Here is a 20992-nt window from a genome sequence, read left to right as displayed (position 1 = left end):
TGGCCTAAGAGCCTGCAATGAGTCTGACCAACCAAGAATTGCTATGAATGGGTCAGGAAGTAAAACACAATTATAGACTTTGGCAAAAAACTGAAAAATTTCTATCCAAAAACTCTGAATTTGTGCGCAGAACCAAAAAAGATGGGCCAAGGTACCCTCAGCAGCTTTACACTTATCGCATATAGGAGAGACAGAAGAATAGAATTTACTAAGCTTTGTTTTAGAGTAGTGAAGTCTATGTAATACCTTGTACTGAATAAGTTGGTGTCTTGAATTTATCGAAGAAGAATAAATAGATGAAAGACATCGGTCCCAAACAGTCTCAGAAACCTGAATCCCCAAATCTTCTTCCCAAGCCTTTTTCAAATGAAGAGAAGAAAAGTTTGTATTATCTTTAAACGCATTAACAAAAAGGGATATTATGCCCTTAGCATCAGGAGAGTTAGAAAATAAATCAAATATTTTACATTCTAATGGCAAAATTTCAAAGTGTGTAATATTTGTACGAACAAAGTTCCTGACTTGAAGATATCTGAAAAAGTGAAAAGAGGGAAGGTCAAATCTTTCGCTGAGCTGAGAGAAGGAAGGAAATGTATTATTAATATACAAATCTTTCATTATGAGAATTCCTTTACCTTGCCATTCCCTAAAAACATTATCTGAAAGTGAGGGTTTGAACGCATAATTATTGAGTCAAGAGTTCTGAAGAACGATTTGGGTAAAAAAAAGGGCAAATTTAGAAAAAGATATAAAAATCTAGGAAGGATCACCATTTTAATTGCATTAATGCGGCCGATCATTGAAATAGGGAGTGATCTCCATCTTTCTATGTCCTTCTTTAGGTTGTCTAGTAAAGCAAAAAAATTTAATTGAACTAAATCCTTTGGATTCTTAGGGACCACCACACCGAGATATTTTATCTTGTCTAAAGTGATTTTAAATGGCAGGCTCTTCATAAAAACTGGATCTATATTATCGCTGACAGGCATAAGTTCACTTTTTTGCCAATTAACAGAATAACCAGAGAAGCTACTAAATGAGTTTAATAAACCCAACAGAGGGGGGACAGAGCGTTCAGGGTCCGAAAGGTACAAAAGAACATCGTCAGCATAAAGAGAAATGATATGATCAACCTGACCTATATTTAAGGGCGGAATCTGTGGATGAAGTCTAATGGCTATTGCCAAAGGTTCTATGGCAATGGCAAACAACAGGGGTGAAAGTGGACACCCCTGTCGAGTACCCCTATGCAACTCAAATTGCGGTGATCTATCGAGATTAGTTAATACTGATGCGCAGGGATGATGATACAACATGCTGACCCAGGAAGAAAACCTATCGCCTAAATTAAATTCTTTAATAGTGGTTAAGATGTAATTCCATTCAACTTGGTCAAAAGCTTTTTCTGCATCTAATGCGATAATTGCCAATTTAGAGTGGGAATTTAGCTTAGAATAGATTATATTTAGGAAACGTCTAACATTAAAAAAGGAAAATCTTTTTGGGATAAAGCCAACTTGGTCAGGATGAATAATAGTTGAAATACATTTGTTTAATCTTGTTGCCAAAATTTTAGTGAACACTTTTAAATCTGAATTGAGAAGAGAAATTGGACGAAAAGAAGACACATCAGTCTCATCTTTGCCTTTCTTAAGAAGTAAAGAAATATTGGCGGAGTATAGAGAAGAGGGAAATTCCTGCTTAATGAAAGAGTGATTGAACATCCGTAACATAAGGGGTACAATTTTATCTGCATATTTCTTATAAAATTCGAAACTGAAGCCATCAGGACCAGGAGCCTTCCCATTAGGAAAGGCATTAATTGCGTCCATTAACTCTTGAATTGTAATATCAGCATTCAAGATTTCCTGGTCTGCTTCACTTAATTTTGGGAGGGAAAGTGAACGAAGAAAGTCAGAAATAACCTCAGATGATACAGACGTCTTAGATTCGTACAAGTCTGCAAAAAATTCCATAAAGCGTTTATTGATATCCTTTGGATTAGTCAATATTTTACCATCCTTGTCAGCTATACTATGAATTGATCTACTGGCATAAGAACCCCTCAACTGACGAGCTAATAATTTATCTGGTTTATCCCCAATCTCAAAATGTTTCTGCTTAATTTTTAATAACATCTTATTCACCTGGTCTGACATGATCTTATTATATTCATATTTAAGTGACCTAATGTCATTTAGAACACAAGAGTCAGTGGTATCCCTATATAATTTTTCCAACTGGGCAAGACGAGCATCTATCTCTACCAAGCGTTTCTGTCTGTGTTTCTTTACTGCTGACTCATAAGAAATTATGTGTCCCCTCATCACAACTTTAAAAGTTTCCCATAACACCGAATCAGAAACATCTCCTTTATCGTTGATCTCTATAAACTCTGTCAAAGAATCCAAAATATGCTGACTAAATTTTTCATCAGAAAGGAGGCAAGTATTAAATCTCCAATTATAACTTGGCTTTGCCCAGCCAAAATCTAAAGATACCGTAACAGCGGAATGGTCAGAGATCAGTATATTATGGTACTTGGATGAAGAGACATTCGATAATAATTTAGAGTCTATAAAAAAAAAATCTATTCTAGAATACGACTTGTGAACATGGGAAAAGAATGAGTACTCCTTATCGGCCGGATGTTGAAGCCTCCAGATATCAACAATATCCAGTGACTCGGAAAGATGTTTAATGACTGAGGTAGAATTGAGATAAGGATCTGAACGGACAGGAAATTTGTCCAGAACAGGGTCCAATATACAGTTAAAATCGCCACCAACTATAAAGTGAGTATCGGTTTGAGAAGGTAGAAGATTAAATACTTTACGAAAGAAAGCCGGATCGTCATAATTAGGGGCATAGAGATTTAAAAAAGTAAAATGTTGAGAAGCAATTATGCCAGTGACAAGAACATAGCGGCCGTTAGGGTCTGTTAACGTAGATATATGTTTAAACGAAACTGAGTTACGAAATAATATTGAAACCCCTCTGGCTCTGCACGAAAAAGTGGATTGAAAAACCTGGGAGATCCAGTTACACTTCAAGCGATTCTGTTCACCATTTTTAATGTGCGTCTCTTATAAAAAATTATGTCAGCCGAAATGGAACGTAAATATGAAAACACTTTAGCTCGCTTCACCTGGCTGTTCAAGCCACGCACATTCCAGCTGGCTAATGTAATGTCACCTCCCTGTGATGAAATCATACTAGATGCCATTTTACAGCAAACAATATTAATTCAACTGAAAAAATTGAATAGCACAGATGAAATGAAGGGTGAACATAGACAAACAACCGTAAACACAGAATACAACCCCCCACCCCATCCCAGCCGCTTCCCCAAACCAAGCAGTTTAACAAACCCATATTTACTGTAGAGCCGAAAGGCAACACAAAGAGTAGCAGCGTTGCAAAAAAGAAAACGAAAAAGAGTGGCTAGTAACTGAGGTTAAACTACACCCCAAATCCCATTAAACATTAACAATAACAGAAAGAAAAATTGAACATCAGAGAAACACTTAAAAAGTACTGTCACACTTTTGTGCTCTTACCTGAATAAAGAAAACAAAATTAACAAGCAATACAAGACCGCGAGACTTGCCCAGTCTACTGACTAGTTATACAACATTTATGAAGTCTGCACCACCCTGACCTCACCAGTGATAGAGTCAGCAAAGGCTTGAGCTTTTTCAGCAGAGTCAAATACATGTTTGGATGAGTTGTGAGTCACGATAAGTCGGGCTGGGAAGAGCAACCCATGTCGAACATTCGCCTCCTTGAGATTTTTCCTCACGGCATTGAAAGCCTGACGCTGCTTCAGAACCTCGGAGGTGAAGTCCGGGAAGATGAGTATGCGCGCTCCGTTGTACATCAGAGGCGACGACAGCCGTGCAAGACGCAGAATCTTCTCCTTATCCGGATAGTGATGCAATCTGGCCACCATGGTCCGAGGACGGGAATGTGCATTTCCAGTCGGGCCCGTGCGATGGGCACGGTCAATCTTCGGAGATTTTGGAAAATTACTGGCGCCAAGGATTTTCACAAGAAAGTCGGCTACAAACTGAGTTGGGCGACCCTCCTCAACCTTTTCGGGTAGACCAACGATCTTAATATTTTGCCGCCGCGAACGCCCTTCAAGGTCATCTAATTTGGATGACAGAGATTTACATGTTTCGAACCAGTCGCGACAGTGAGCCTCGAGTTCAGAGATTCGGCCCTCGTAATCCGCACTGGCCTTTTCGAGATCCGTTACTCGTGAAGTAACTTCTGATAGCGAGACCAGCGTCTGAGACAGCGTAGATTCCAGAGAATCGAATTTTTCATTCATGGAGCCGTTCATCGATTTGATAGCCTCCATAATGTCAGCGAGATTGACCGGATCCGTGGAGTTAGCAACGGCCTGGGCATCGTCAGACTGACAGGCACCTTGTTCACCTGCTGCATCATCCACTAATTTGTCTCCTTTTTTGGATTTTGGCTTGGTCATGTTGTCTGCGGTCGTAAGTGAAGGTAAGAGCAGATTTCAACAGAAAAAAATATTAGTGAAATTAAAGAATAATAAGGGATTTGAAGCGCGCAAAAAAACACGACTACTCCATGTGGTGCTCGCTAGCGCCCCCCCTAGTGACGTAATGATACAAGCTCCGAAGCAGTGGTTCATTGCAAGGACCGTTCGAGTTTGAAGCAAGCTTCGGAGCGTCGGTGTCAGACGTAACATCACTACGCATGAGAACGTTTTTGAGAACATTTTTTTTTTTTTAGTGTAGTGTACTTAAGTGTTCCCTTCTAATGATTTATAGTTATACACTGCCTGCATTTCACAGGAGTAAACATTCACACAAGTCTCTGTACATGAACATGGTAAAATGAAAATGATGGGTATGTTGAACAAGAAACTGTTTTAGGAATAGCGCAAAGACTTTAGATCAGTGTGTTCAGTAATGTGCTTTTTTTTTGTCCTTTGTTATGTATATTTGGATTATGTTAATAATAATAATAATAATAATAATACATTTAATTTGTAAGCGCTTTTCTAAGTACTCAAAGACACTTTACAGAAAATTATAAAACAGATGTAGCAACATAGAAAATTGTAAAGCAAATGTAGCAAAAAAAAAAGAAAATTAAACACACAATTAAATTAAACATTAAAAGCAATTTTAAAAAGATGAGTTTTTGTTAAGATTTTGAATTTTGACAGGTCAGTGCAGTCACGGATTTTTTGGGGTAGAGAGTTCCAGAGGGTGGGGGCAGCGACAGAGAAGGCTCTATCCCCCCAGGTTCGGTGCTTTGTCCTTGGAGGTAGAGTCAAGAAATTTGCATTGGAAGAGCGGAGGCAACGAGATGGGTTGTGGCGGTGGAGCAGGTCAGTGAGGTAGGAAGGGGCCTGGTTATAGAGGGCTTTATGAGTGTGGAGAAGGATTTTGAATTGAATTCGTTGTGGCACCGGGAGCCAATGAAGGTTCTTAAAGACTGGGGTGATGTGGTCACGGGTGCGGGTGTGGGTGAGTAGACGAGCAGCAGAGTTCTGAATATATTGGAGTTTGTTTAAGCTTTTCAATGTTGTGCCATACAGGATGCTGTTACAATAGTCGATTCTGGAGGTGATGAAGGCGTGGATGAGGGTTTCAGCAGCGGAGAACGAGAGTGAAGGACGGAGTCGGGCAATGTTTTTTAAATGAAAAAAGGCAGTTCTAGTGATTTGTTTTATGTGCGGTTCAAAAGATAAGTTATTGTCAAAGATGACTCCGAGGTTGCGACTGTGAAGGGATGGAAACAAGGTGAAGTTATCGACAGTGAGAGAGAAACTGTGAGTGGTCTTGGTGATGGATTTGGGACCGATGATGATCATGTCTGTTTTTTCACAGTTAAGTTGAAGGAAATTAGAGTGCATCCAGGATTTAATGTCAATGAGGCAGTTGGAGATAGTGGAGTGGGTAACGGAGGTAATGGATTTGGTGGAGATGTAAAGCTGAACATCATCGGCGTAACAGTGAAAGTTTAGACCATGGTGGCGAATGACGTTGCCAAGGGGAAGCAGATATAATATGAAAAGGAGAGGGCCAAGCACCGACCCCTGGGGGACACCTTGGGACAGCGGAGCAGTGGAGGAGGTGCAGTTGTTAATGTGAATGAACTGTTGTCTGTCGGTGAGATACGATTGGAGCCAGGAAAGGGCGGTGCCAGTGATGTTGAGGGAAGATTCGAGGCGGGAAAGAAGAATTGAGTGGTTTATAGTGTCAAAAGCTGCTGTGAGATCCAGGAGGATGAGAATGGTGAGATGACCAGCATCAGCGGAGAGGAAGATGTCATTGGTGAGTTTAAGGAGGGCTGTTTCAGTGCTGTGTTGCGAACGGAAGCCAGATTGAAAAGGTTCGAACAAGTCATTTGAGCAGAGGTGGGTTTTGAGTTGTTTGGCAACAGTGCGTTCCAGTATCTTTGACAGAAAAGGGAGATTGGAGATGGGCCGAAAGTTTGACATGATGTCGGGGTTGAGTCCAGGTTTTTTAAGGATGGGAGTGACAGCAGCCAGTTTGAGTGAAGGGGGAATTGAGCCAGTGCTGAGAGAGGAGTTAATGATTTCCGTAATGAGTGAGGAAATAGCTGGTAGACAGTTCTTGATAAGATAAGATGGGATGGGGTCCAGGACACATGTAGATGTTTTCATTCCAGTTATGATTTTGGACAGCTCCCCTGCCGACACAGGTGAGAACTGGGACAGGGACAGAGAAGTGGAGGGAGCGTGAGCAAGTGATAGGATGGGAGTACAGACAGTATTGACAGAGGAAGAGGACAGGTTGTTATAAATGGTGTCAATTTTGGTCTGAAAAAATGAAAGAAAAGAGTTACATTTTTCAGTTGTGAAAGAGTTGGTGGTATTATCACTGGGTTTGAGAAGTTTATTTACCGTTGAGAAAAGAGCCTTGGGGTTGGTGGAACCAGAGTGTATGAGGTGTGAGTAGTAGGTGGATCGGGCAGTCTTGAGAGCTTCTTTATACTGCTCGAGGTAATCTGTATATGCTTGTAGATGAACAGATAAATTGGTTTTCCTATGGAGCCTTTCAAGCTGACGCTTTCGGGATTTCATTTTGCGCAGATCCGGGGTGTACCAGGGAGCAGAGTGAGTGAATGAAACAGTTTTGGTTTTAATGGGAGCCAGCTGATCGAGACAGATGGAGAGTGTTTCATTGTAGTAGTCAGTGAGATCGGAGGGGTTATCAGTCTGCAGTGGGGGGATGGAGGATATTTTGCTAACAAGAGAGGCTAAAAGAGCAGGAGTAGAAATGGATTTAAGATTTCTGAAGGAAATTGACCGTTTATTCTTAGTGGTCATAATGGGGAGATCGATGTTCATGGTGATTACCAGATGATCGGAGATGTTGAGGTTGAGGCTGGAGAGGTGAGATATGGTGAGACCAGTAGAGCAAACCAGATCCAGGATGTGGCCCCGGCTATGAGTAGGAAAGTTTACATGTTGGGTAAAGTTGAAGCAGTGTAGCATTTCCAGGAATTCAGTGGCAGATTTGCAGTTAGTATCGATGTGAAAATTAAAATCTCCCAAAAGCAGAACAGAAGGTGAAATGGCAGATAGCTGAGTCAAAAAATCAGATAAGTCAGCGAGAAAGGAAGGATTTGGTTTGGGGGGGCGATAGATTATGGCAGTGACCAGAGGAGTGGGACCAGAGAGTTTGAAAGTGATGTGTTCAAAGGACTGAACAGTAGGGATGGAGATGATGGATGTTTTAATGTCCTTTCTGTACACTGCAGCGACACCGCCTCCCCGCCCCTCAGGTCGGGGTTTGTCCATGTATGTGTATCCTGTGGGTGTGGTTTCGTTGAGTGAGAAGTAGTCCAGGGGTTTATGCCAGGTTTCAGTGATACAGAGGAAATCCAGATTATTGTCAGTAATGAATTCGTTTAAAATGAGACTTTTATTGTTGAGTGAGCGAGTGTTAAACAAAGCCAGTTTCAGGTGACGTTGCTTTGTGATGGATTGAGAGGACAGAGGAAGGGGGCGGAGATTAGATAGGAGCGCGTGTCGTTTGTTGTGATGACGTAGTGAGGAAGTTGGAATGCGCGAATAAGACCAGATGGATGGAATGGAGTTTGAAGTTGAAAAGTTGTAATTGAACATACGACCAGAGCCTCTATGTGGTGGACGGCGAGGTAGTCCAGATTCTTGAAGGATGTTGATGTTGTCCGGACGAAGGTGGTTGTTGAGTGGGCGGGAGTCGACAGCAGAGCATAACGGTGGCATAATCCAGGCGTGGTGCGCTAGCACAAAGCTAGCGCAAACTTGATCCCAGAAGCCGGGCGTCTCAATTCCAGTCCAATTTCAGCAAGTATGTAACGTTAAGTTCTAAGATTTCTTCGCGATCAGAGTTGTTGATCTGCTCGAAGGCCACGGTTGAGTCGGGCACTTGTTGCTTGTTCTGGTGTTTTGTCCTTCGTGAGATTCCCAGGACAGATATCCGCTTTGATTTTTCATTCATGCGTTATCCGTTGTGAATTCAGTATGAGATAACAGAGAGGATGAATGAACTTGTAGTAATAAAATTAATACTGATTAAGAAGAATTAAAATAGATACACATTAAACATTAAGACATTAAAACAGAGCCGGGCGGAGAAGCGGCAGCCAACATGCGCCAGCCACATGGTTTTATTTACAACATGTTGTGTTGTAAATAAATCCAAACAATCAAAAAGCCATTCTTTTAATCTCCTCAACAAGAAAATGTTACAAGTAACAGAAATAAGCACAAATGTCAGGGCATGTCAGAACACCTCCAGGGCCCAGAAAACACCTCAGACCCCAAAGGGTTAAGGGGATTTCAGTGGGAAATATTTGTGCGGTGCAAGCTGAGCTTCCCCTCATACATTTAGCAGATTTTACCATCTGGATATCAGTGCGCCTTTCTATGGCTCTTCGGAGAATTGAAAGGTTATCTTTCTTTCTTGCCGGGTCTGTTCGGCGGCTTCGGAAAGCATGCGTTACGTGAGTTGGCTATATTTATTAAATAAAGAAGTGTGAAGTCCGCACACTGAAAATTACTGCTCCAAAAGAGTTTATTCAAGCAACGTTTCGACCCTCAGGTCTTCATCAGGCTCAATATTGGCTATATTTATTCCCATAGTGAGATACAGAGTGATTGATTAAAAAAGAATGTTAGGTTACTCATGTAACCCCGGTTCTCTGAGAACAGAGTGGGGTATCTCACTAAGCTTCCCTACTTGCATTACACGGGGGAAGAGTGTGCTTAAAGTCCCTGTGAACCGGAAGTTGCAAACGACTTTTCTCCAGTGTTGTGACGTATTTCCAAGTGAAACAGAATATTGAATAGAATATGGAATATTGAATCATGTTGTGATTTGTATAGGTACAGTGTGTACAAATAACAAGGTCACATGAGACACAGCCATCTTCTAACCGTATACATACTGGGAACTATATTCTCAGAAGGCGAAGCACTACTACTTGGGTGGAGTGATTTACTCCAACTCTGAGCGAACTCTCTGCTCCTCAAAACGGGGCTTCTCAGGTGCTGTGAGCAAATCACTCCGTATTTTGTTTCAACACAAATTTCCTGTAAATTGGAAAATGTTGGCATTATTTTGTCACTTATTGGGATTAATATGCTAGCTGGAGCCGTTTACCTCCAGTCTTTGTGCGTGCCGTAACTGACACACCCACCTCTAGCCTAGCTTAGCACAGAGAAGAAAAGGGTACGTATGGACTTATCTAACTCTGGGGGATACGGTGAATAAGCTAATGTACCAAGAAGTCGGCGTGTTCCTTTAAAATGCCGTTTTGTGGATCACAGCTGTATGGGGAGGGGGATGGGCTCCTTGTCATGAGCTGTGATTGGTCTGTGCTCCCTCAAGTAAAGTCATGCATTAACAAGCAATGAGATGATGTTAGTGTATGGTTAATAATGAGTTAAGTATGATGTGCCCTTCAAAATAAAGTAATTACACAATAATGCACTTACAAATCATTAACTAAAATATGAATAAACATACACTAAGAGTGCCATCCTTATTCCTTTACACCACCGGTACAAAAACCAAAGATGCAAATTATTTGTAGTTATTTTATTTTTATTTATACAATTAAACATATATGGACTCAAATAAAGCCCAAACATATCTGTAAAGACACAAGGCATTTTTAAATGTAAAATAGGGCATGTCCATAAGCTAATGCTAGTAGAAGCATATACATTTAAACAATCATGAAAAATCCCAATACAAAATACATACAAACATGTCTTTAATTATTAATTCAGTTTACCAAAGCAGTCAACATTAATTAGATTAAAATGGCAGCATTACCGTAGCAACACAACTACCGCACTGATTGAGAGTCACTAATGAGTGTCCCACCAGAAACAAACTCTACATACTGTAGTCCTGGAGAGAAAAGTAGTTATGAAATAAAATAGTTAATAAAAATCAGAAAATGGTTGAAATCCTTATGACTCCAGTCGTAGTTAAGGATAGCTCTTCATTGGTTCATATCTTCACTAATCACATGTTAATGTTGAAGTTACCAGTAACATTTGATTACGTAAAGAATAATTTCTTGTTTTTTTTTTCAGCTTTATGAATTACATATTTTTTTACTTAATTATATTTACACAACTTGTAAATATAAGTAATTAAATTTATATTTCTATATATGTATATATATTAAGACTTGTAAAGCACATTATGTTCAGAAATTGTCCGTTTTATGAAGGTTAATGTGTTCCTCTACTGGACGTTTTTTGTTTCTTGTATCAGCATCAGGACCTGACACTTCCGAAAACAGCTCTTCACCAGGAGGTGGTGCAGGATTAGTCTCTGTAAACCAGAAAAGACTCAGTTATTTATAGACAGACAGACAGACAGACAGACAGACATATATATATATATAGATAGATAGATTTTTTGTACCTTCAGGTTCAAGGATCTGACATTCATGGGGACTTTCTCCTGGGCTAATGAAGCCATTGCAGGACACTATTTTAGCATAACTCCATACAGATTCCTTAGGAATACGTGGTAAACTGGGATCTGATCGATTTACATAGAAAAAGCCAAATCTTTCTTCAAAACCCGCCGCCCATTCCACATTGTCCATTAGTGACCAAGCAGTGTAGCCACGGAGGTCCACACCATCCAACAAGCACGCTGAAAACAAACAATAATATTAATAATGCATGGAAAAGCATCACAGAAATCTTTTGTTTAATGCTGTCCTTTTCGATCTGATTACCTTTCAGGGCCTGATTGATATAGGTATTATAGTAGTGGATACGGGGGACATCATTCAGATCTATTGGCCCTCTTTCTGATACACCATTCTCTGTTACGTAAACAGCAGGGTCTCCATACTCATCTTTAATGAACTTCAGAAGTTTTCGGAATCCCGCAGGATTTACTTTCAACCAGAAGGATCCAGATTCCAGCCATGTACGATCTGATACAACTCCTACACCCCTGGAATAGATGGCAACATAATTTAACATTTTATTGCAGTATGTAACTATATTATTGCCAAACTCTTACAAAAAGTTGTCAATACTTTATCTGCATACATACATTGTATTGCATATCTGCTCACTTATAATATATAATATCTGCTCATAATATATATCTTCAATATATATTTAGGAAATCTCAACTGCGTTATAGTATCTTTACAAAAAGTAAACTATATTATCGCACAGCGATAATCTTCTAAATGTGTCTAAGGCATAAAGATATTTTATTCATGAACACTATAATTTTCTGTAAAGCTGCTTTGAAACAATGTGTACTGTAAAAAGTGCTATACAAATAAATCTGACTTGACATAATAAACATTGATGTCAGTTTTAAACAAATTAGACCTGACACAGAATGACTTTGCCGAATAAAACTAAAAGGCTACCTGTCTGCATCATAGTCCTCGTAGTCTTTGTAGTCCAAGTAATGGGTTAAGACAGAAGTGTAGTGGTTTAATCCAAAATAATCATGAGTACCATTAATCCTCGCTACTTCAGCAGGGGTAAATTCTGGAAGCCTGATAGATGTGAAATGCAAATGTGAAAGCATTTATAAGCATTGAAACTTTTTAATACAAAGCTTTAAATTCCTCACAAAGAAGATAACATATGAATTACCTTGATTGAGGTCGGCCAGCCGCTAAACTTCTCTCTCTAATTCTGTCTTTCATTATATCACTGTAATCTCCATTGAACACAGGATGAGCAAACCAACCCAGCATGAACTGTTTCAAGAAGAGGAGTGGCTTATTGTGGATTTATGCACATGGTTACACACTGTTCGTATGGATGAATCACAAATCTGTACCTGAAGATAACGCACGGCAGCATCCACGTCTTCCTGTTTGTATGGGTTTCTTGGTTCAGCCCAGTCAGAGTTTAGAGTGATGCCGATAAGGCCACCATATTTTGCACGATACTTGTCATTATATAGATGCCAGGCCTCAGCATGAGCCTTGATGAGGTTGTGTGCCGCAACATATGGTGCAGTGGCCGGTCTGGAATTTATACCTGGACACAGATAGACCATCATCAATAACCGTATTTTGCATTATTAGCTGTGAACACAGAAATTGGTGGGCTTAATTACATTTAAAAAAAGTTAGAAGTATAATTTTAATGGCGAATGATACCTGGTGCCATAGTTCCATAGCCATATCCTGCCAAAGCAACATTGAGGGGTTCATTTAAAGTGATCCAGAACTTTACTCTGTCCCCCAGACTGTTAAACACAACATCAGCATAGTCTCTGAACCTATCGACAATAGTTTCATTCTCCCAGCCACCAACATCCTGGAGTGCTTGTGGGAGATCCCAGTGGTACAAGGTCACCTGCCAGATCAAAATGATTAATAGACTGTCAAAAATTTGTACAATTATTTAGGCTACCAGAGTGCATTTCTAGCATGCAAATTATTAAAAAAATAGTCTACCTGTGGCTGGATATTAGCTGCCAAAAGTGCATCCACAAGCCTATTATAGTATTTGAGTCCAGCTTCATTAATGTTCCTGTTTGTTCCATCTGGCATAATTCTGGGCCATGCAACAGACATCCGGTAGTGGCGGACCCTCAGTTTTTTTACATTATCGACATCATCAGCGATCCTGTTGTAGCTGTCACAGGCAATGTCACCATTGTCATCATTAGCTATTCTTGAGGGAGTGTGTGCATATTTGTCCCAAATACTGAAACCTTTTCCATCTGTTCTCCAGGCTCCCTCTATCTGTGGTGTTAAAGCATAACATGAAACATATATAATTTTAAGCAAATGTATGATTTAAACATTTTATATATCAAATATGATTAAAAATAGAATTTGTTAAAATGGATTGTACCTGATATGCAGCTGTTGCTGTGCTCCACATAAATCCCTCTGGAAAATGTCCATATAAGATTTCTTCCTCCACTGGCAGTGGAAAGCCATTATTTCTTATTATATCATAAAGGAAGTGAGCTGAGCGCTTTGGAGTTCTTGGCCGATTTGAAAGTAAAAAGTTCACATGGTGAAGTCCATAGCTAATATAGTAGCTATTTAGCCACTCAAAGGAGTCCATCAGAGAGCTAGCAATATAACCCTTAATTCGTACTCCATCCAGGTTGTGTGCTAAAAAGACAATACATGTAAATGTGTCAAATGCACAATTTAACACCATTACAAACATTAAGCCATTTTCACTAATACATTTTGTACAATTTGTGTATTCATGAGCAAATAATTTCATGCAAAATTTCCACAGGATTCATAGGTGCAAATACACATAATTTTACTCTATGTTGCTGCATCTGGATTGTTCTAAATGGAGTGCATTCACACAGCTAGCAGTATGAATAAATTACACCTAAACCATGTCCAAAAAAGAGCTGTATGAGATGTAATGTATTTCATGATTTCTGCCTAAAACCTTTATCAGCAGACAAAAACATGTGTATGCACTGTCATGAATGAGAACTATAGTTAACATACCTTTAAGAGCCTCATCAACATAGGTCTTAAGAAAGAATATGCGATCAGTGTCATCAACCGTCATGGCAGGGACTGTAGCCACACCATTTTCTGTTATATAAATCTCAGGGTCTCCATACTCTTCCTTTAACCAGTTAAGAAGTCTCCTGAGTCCCCAAGAAACAGCCTTCTGGTCATTAACGGCAGTATTTTCAGAGCCATCTGCAAAGTTCTTCTCAACGTCCTGGTCAGTCTGATAAGACTCAACATCAAGTATGCTGGTCACATGGCGCACGACTTTGGTTGTGTATGTGTTAATGCAGAATACATCAGCTGTTCCTTGGATAAAGGCCTTTTCTTCGTCAGTAAAAGAAGGCAGGCGGGATTCTGTCAAGCCTTGAAGTTCACTCTTGTTGCCAACCTGCCACTTCATGGCGTCAGGGTAGTCACCATTTTTAAATATGGGATGTGCAAACCAGCCTAGTTGGAACTGAAGGGCTCGATCAGCTGCCACCACCTCTCGAGGGATGTTGACGTCCAGGGGTTCTGCCCATTCAGCGTTTAGACTAATGGATACCAGACCTCCTTGCGATGCCCTGTATTTCTCATCATAGGTGTGATAAGCTTGTGCATGAGCTTTCAGGAGGTTGTGTGCAACCCTGTATGGAGCATCTCCAGGTTGGTTTACGTTAGGTGGAATCAGACCTAGTCCATATCCGGACCATGCAATTGTCTGGGGTTCATTAAATGTGATCCAAAACTTCACCCTGTCTCCAAATGTTGCATAACAGAAGTCACAATATTCATTGAATATGTTAATTAATTCGGGGTTGTCCCAACCGTTGATGTTCTGTAAAGCCTGTGGCAGGTCCCAATGGTAGAGAGTCACCATGGGTGTGATATTGTTTGCCAAGAGACCATCAATGAGCCTGTTGTAGTAGTCCACACCCTTCTGGTTAAGAGAAGATTTTTTCCCACTGGGAAAAATTCGAGACCATGACAAGGAGAATCTATAAGTCTTCAATTTTAGGGCTCTCAACATGTATAGATCCTCATCTATTTTATTGTAGCTGTCACATGCAACATCACCATTGTCATTGTTTGGGATCATACCAGGTTTTTGAGTGAAAGTATCCCAAACACTTGGTCCTTTACCATCTGCATTCCATCCACCTTCGACCTGATATGCTGAAGAAGAGACACCCCACTGGAATCCCTCTGGAAATGTTCCATAGTGATAAAGCTGTCTGTCAAACTTGGTCTGAGGGGAGAACTTTTCCCAAACAACCTTGGATTTTGAAGGAACTTCAGATGGTGGCAGACTAGGAAGTTTTGTGCTCTCAATTTTATTTCCATAGATTTGCATCTTAGAGCTTGCTGGAGTCTCAGCAAATCCATTATGCTCAATCACCTTTGAATAGTAATATGCTGATGCTTTGGGGATTCTTGGCCTGTCAGGATCTTCAAAGTTCACATAGTGCAATCCAAATCGTTGACTGTAGCCTTGAGGACCCTCAAAACCATCCATCAGAGACTGGACTGTAAACCTCTGGATGACAACACCATCCAAATGCACAGCTGTAGAAGAAATTAGTAGTTAATAGATAGTGATCTTGTATTACTATATATAGTCTGGATGTTAAGGTTTGGTAAGGGTTTTGTTACATTGGTAGAAGATTGTTTTACGGTCAGTCAGTGTCAAATCTGATGTTGTTGGTGACCTAAAACTAAGGTCTGTAAAATTATTGCAGAATCTAACATTTTCATATATTTTCAGCTCCCTGAAGGATTCATTATTCCCAAACCAATAAACACCATGTTTAGTGTATTATATTTCAATAATTATGCTTTTTGGATAGACAAACCTGATTCCTTCAAGTTTACACCGTTATAAGTCTTCTCAGGGTGCAAATATTTTCATACATGGCCCATAAAGTTGTAAAAAATTAAACATTTGTAGATATGGGTGACATTGGAGCCTTAATTACATCCATGAAAAGACAAGAACATGTATTGAGATATCAGATGCACGGCTTCCCTATAAGGCATTTTTTGGCCTCAAAATAATAAATACTTCAAATATAAAAAAAATTGACTCTCCAAGAAATACCTTACAGATCTTAGATTTAGGTCACCAACTCTCTGATTTCACACAAACTGACCTGTTACCACTAAAAAGATTAATATAATCATAGTTTTAAACACTGACCAGTTCCCTTAAGAAACTTACCTTTCATTGCTTCATTGATGTAAGCTTTGAGATGGTCGACACGCTGAATGTCATTGAGCAGATCACCATAGTACTCAGTTGGCATTCCGTTTCCTGTGATATAGATGGGCACCTTTGTGATGGATGTGTACTCTAAATAGATGTAGTTCAATAACCGCCGAAGCCCCCATGGAACAGACTGGATCTGGTCAGAAGCTGTGGAGGGCCATGTGGGGTCCGCATAAGCCTCGAAGTCCCCAACATTATTGGGTCCAGCGTCACATCTACCCAAGCTCTCACTAATCAGTCGGGAAGTGTAGTGATTAAGTCCGAAGAAATCAGCTGTGCCTCGGATTCTTTGTTTCTCTGCCTCAGTGAAGACGGGGAGTATTGCCAGCTCTTTACCACACTCACCTTTCTTTTTCTCTATTTGTTTCTTCAGCACGGCTGGATAGTCACCATCTACAAATATGGGGTGAGCAAACCAGCCCAGCTTGAAGTTCAAATAACGCTCAGCTGCTGCAACATCCTGATCACTTACGGGATTCCTTGGCTCTGCCCAATCGGAGTTAAGAGCAATGCCCACTTTTCCACTGTACAGTTTCCTGTAATTATCATTGTAAATATGCCAAGCTTCAGCATGAGATTTCAGAACATTGTGCGTCACCTGTGAAAACAAGCAAAGCATTGCCAATATATACTTCATAAAATCATAAAATAGATGGTACTTTTTCTGATTGACAAACACACCTTGTAAGAGGCTATTATTGGGTTTTTCATACTTGGGGGATGTTCCCCTGTTCCATACCCCAAGTTGCTCACTACCCAGGGGCTGCCGAAAGTGATCCATGTTTTGACTCGGTCTCCATAACGAGAGAAGCAAAAGTCAGAAAAGTCTTTGAAAGCTTCCACAATAGAGTCATTAACCCAGCCTCCTGAGTCCTGCAGAGCTTGGGGAAGGTCCCAATGATGCAGGGTAACAGTAGGCTCGATGCCGGATTGTAGAAGTGTGTTAATCATCTTGTCATAATAAGCAACCCCCTCGTCAACCAAACTTTCTCTGTGTCCAGTGGGGAAAATGCGAGCCCAGGAAATTGAGAACTGATAATTAGGTGCCATCATTCCCCTAAGCAGATATGCATCATAGTCCACCTTATGATAACTATCACAGGCCAAATCAGTGGTCTGTTTGTCAAAGACATGACCCTCATGGCTAAACCGATCCCATATGGTCTCACCCTTCCCGTGTTCAGCCCATCCACCCTCGACTTTGAAACTCTCACTGGAGACGGACCATTCAAAATCAGCTGGGAACGAGCCACTCAGAAACTCATCACGCTCAGCTTCGCTTTGACTTCTGAATTTCTCCCAGACCTTCTGGTATGAGATTGCAGAAGCTGATTTCTGATGGACAGGAATCCTGAACTTCTGTTGCTTTGCATTACTGGAGCTCAAAAAAACAGTCAACAAACCTAGAGAAAGAAATCCCTCTAGGACCTTCATCTTGTCAGTTGCAAGTGGGAAAGAGTGGGAAAAGCTCTTTATAACCACCACGGCTGTTATGTCAGTTATACAATCAGTTATACAAGAGTGACAGTTATACAATCAGTTATAGTTATACAAGAGTGTCACTTATACAATCATATCAGTTATATAATTGTGGAGTTTAACTTTAATCCAACTAGTGATACAGTTTATGGCAATCATTAAGGGTGTGTTCACACGTGTAGTTGCTTGTTTCGATTGGTCCGGACCAAAAAAATAAATAAAAGTGTAGTCTTGGTCCTCTTAGTCACACTGTTGTTTTAACACAGAACCTAAAGATCCTGAACCTAAAGGCATAGTGATATGTTCACAACCTGATTGGTCGGCTTTTATTACGTATATTTTGTGTCGGAACTTACCAAACATCCAAAGCAATGCTGTGTGCTGGGATAAATGCGCTCATTGTGTCACAAACATTTGATCTGCCGGGAACTTATCAAAATATCAGCTGTGAGGAGATGCATTTCTGATACCTGTACCGAACTGTGATGGGTAACTATGACGAGGAAAAAACAGGAGTGCTTGAGCATTCTGTCCTTTTTAGGGTCGCATCTTGAGGCATCATGTCCTGTTTTTGGTTCCTTTACATATCTTTGATCTGTGTTGCGTTCATATTTCATTCAAACTGCACCAGAGTTTGTTTGGAAAGAGAACTGAGATCCATCTTTTCAGCGATCTCGGTCTGCTTTTTTGGTGGCACCGGGGTTCGGATGGCAGCGTTCACGATTGTTCAAATGAACCGCACTAACAGAGCAATCGCACCAGGGTCGTTTTAATTTAACCAAACATGCCAAGTGTTTTTTTTTTAAATAATGGGTTCAAAAGACCAAGTCTCAAAAAACTTTTTTTTTGTCCTCACTTAAACATCCACTTCATTAATCTTTAAAGAAAACCATCCTTTCCATTTGTCCAAAACTTGTTTTCAAATTTCTTGTGAAGTAATTGTGACATCCATAAGTTATGCCTATCAAACACACAAAGGAGATCACAGAATATACAAATATATTCAGTGCGTGAAAAGATATTCAATCTTATCCAACAAACCTTATCTTGCAAAATCGATATTCAAGTACCTAGTCCTAGAGTGACATATAGATGTTCACAGGTGGCTAGTGGATGGATTAATGGGACACAATGTGGCAGATTTATAATAAAATTATATAATGCATTGCATAATAATAAAAAGTATATTAGTAATACATTTCTCTACAAAAATGATTCTCAGATAATGGATAAGGTTTGTATGAAATTGATGAAATTTGTATGAAATGGGACAGTGGTATTACATCACCACCTAGTGTACAACACACAGTAGCAACCAGGTTCATTAAAATTATTTAACACATACAAACATTAAAATGATTACAAATTTTGACAAATTCGATTCGATAACAAAATCTTTGACTATTTCAATAATATTTTTGTTGTTGCACTGCGAAAATCTATTACTATGTATAATCATCATACAATTTTTGTTTGGTAAAGTGTTAACATAAAACATAAATGAGAGGGACAGAGATGTACTATTCAGTATTGTGATCCAGATTGTGTTCTTTTGAAACCTAAATAAAACATTCCACAAGATCAGTGATGCAGCATTTCATACTTCTTTCGATTAGTTACTTTGGAACTCACAACCTGCCTTGTCTTGTCAACCTGTGCTTTATTTTTAGCCTGACACTAATTTGTGAGAACTAGCAAAAGTCACACATCTTAATGTTAGTCGATTACCTCCCTTGGTCTGTATACAAGAATGAGGACAATGGCTACAGTAGAATTTCATTTAGAATTTTCATAGAATTTTCACACAGATGCATACAGTTGTTGGGATCTGTAGATCCCTATGAAATAGTTTAAATTTTTCTGTATTACTTGTTTGAATTGTTATTTTTCTGGACTCCAGCTTAATGTTTAAATTAAATGCCAGTTAGTCAAAAAGCATGTGTAATTATTCAGAACTTCTGTGTTGTATGTTTTAATTTTTTATTTAAAAATTTATGATTTAATAAAAATGACCGGGGTAATCAAATTAATGCATAAAACACTTGATTCCATCTGCATTTTCCACATCGCCAAATCATAGGGCCCTATGATTTATTAGTAAATTCAAATGTTTAACAAGAATTAACAATATACTTATTTCCAATGTGTAAAGATGTTGAGCTCTAATAAATATGAAAGTACATTATTGAACATACTAATATAAACATCATATATAAATATGTACAGTTTAAGTTATTAAGTTGGTTATCAAATACAAGGCAATGATTAATAGAGCAATCATTTTCAGACAGCCTAGGTGTTTTCAAGCTGCATACATTCATAACATTATGTGCAAATTGATTGTACATATCTGAAAAATAATGTACATGGCGGTAATTTAAATTGTATCAAACTAACTTTTTTTCCAAACATGAACACAGTCATACAGCATCTAACTTTTAAGCGAAAGTTCAGCAAATTAGCATTGCATAAGTGTGTTTAAGTGCGTCATTGATTTTATGAATACTTATCATTTATTACAGGTCATTCACATGTTAAGGTGTCCTTGATAAAGTCTCCAGTTACTGACATAACCTCGGTTCCCTGAAATGAGGGAACAAGATGTCGTGTTATCGATGATGCTATTCTCCTAGAATAGTGAAGCCTTATTGTTTTTTTATTTTAAAAGTTGTCGCCTTTAATGACGTTTTTTTTTTAATTAACTGAAATTTCAGTAACAATACTGAAATTAACACTGATACCTGCTTACCTTTTGTTTTTGATTTGTTTAATTATTTACATTCTTCATTGTATCGTTTTCAGGGAAAAGAAGCTTTTATCCCATTGCATGATCATTTGATGTTTTCACTGAAGTTTTGTAGAGTTCTGTTCACAATGTTGATCTGGTTACCGTGAAAACAGTGTCATGCGCTGCTGCTTCAGCCATCATATGGTAGAAATTGTCCAAATAAAAATGGGTTCAACAAGCTGACAGAAGTCGATCCATTCATCAGTAACCGGAGACATCCCAATTCATTCCAATTAATCTTTCGTGGCCAGTGAGGACTGGATTTCTTTTTAGATAAATTGCCAAGAACATTTATTTTTATTTTTATTATTAACAGTTATGTTCAACTTCTTCTCAATTACTGTTATACATTTCAATGATTTAACAGTCTTCTTCAATATCTGTCCAGTGAGCAGTTCTGCATTCATGTATCCAGCTAATCACACCTTTTGTCTGAGTGGCCCAGTAGTACAGCTGAAGCGGTA

At 39.3% G+C, this 20992-nt stretch overlaps 1 protein-coding gene across 1 annotated transcript; it reads right to left on the bottom strand.

Moving 5' to 3' along the window:
- Window positions 1-10204: 10204 nt before the first annotated feature.
- LOC311289811 (lactase/phlorizin hydrolase-like) lies at window positions 10205-17695 on the bottom strand (the record flags this gene model as incomplete). The annotated part of the gene is made up of 12 exons (XM_084408057.1): window positions 10205-10853; window positions 10947-11183; window positions 11269-11492; window positions 11926-12057; window positions 12158-12264; window positions 12348-12550; window positions 12673-12871; window positions 12973-13263; window positions 13376-13644; window positions 14005-15561; window positions 16214-16859; window positions 16943-17695. 12 exons carry the CDS (start codon window positions 17693-17695, stop codon window positions 10726-10728), a joined length of 4746 nt encoding a protein of 1581 aa, XP_084264183.1. The 3' UTR covers window positions 10205-10725.
- Between the last annotated feature and the right edge of the window lie 3297 nt (window positions 17696-20992).

Source organism: Rutilus rutilus, assembly GCF_951802725.1.
Source record: "Rutilus rutilus genome assembly, chromosome: 4".
NCBI classification, from domain to species: domain Eukaryota; kingdom Metazoa; phylum Chordata; class Actinopteri; order Cypriniformes; family Leuciscidae; genus Rutilus; species Rutilus rutilus.
This window is presented reverse-complemented; position numbering and strand designations above follow the sequence as displayed.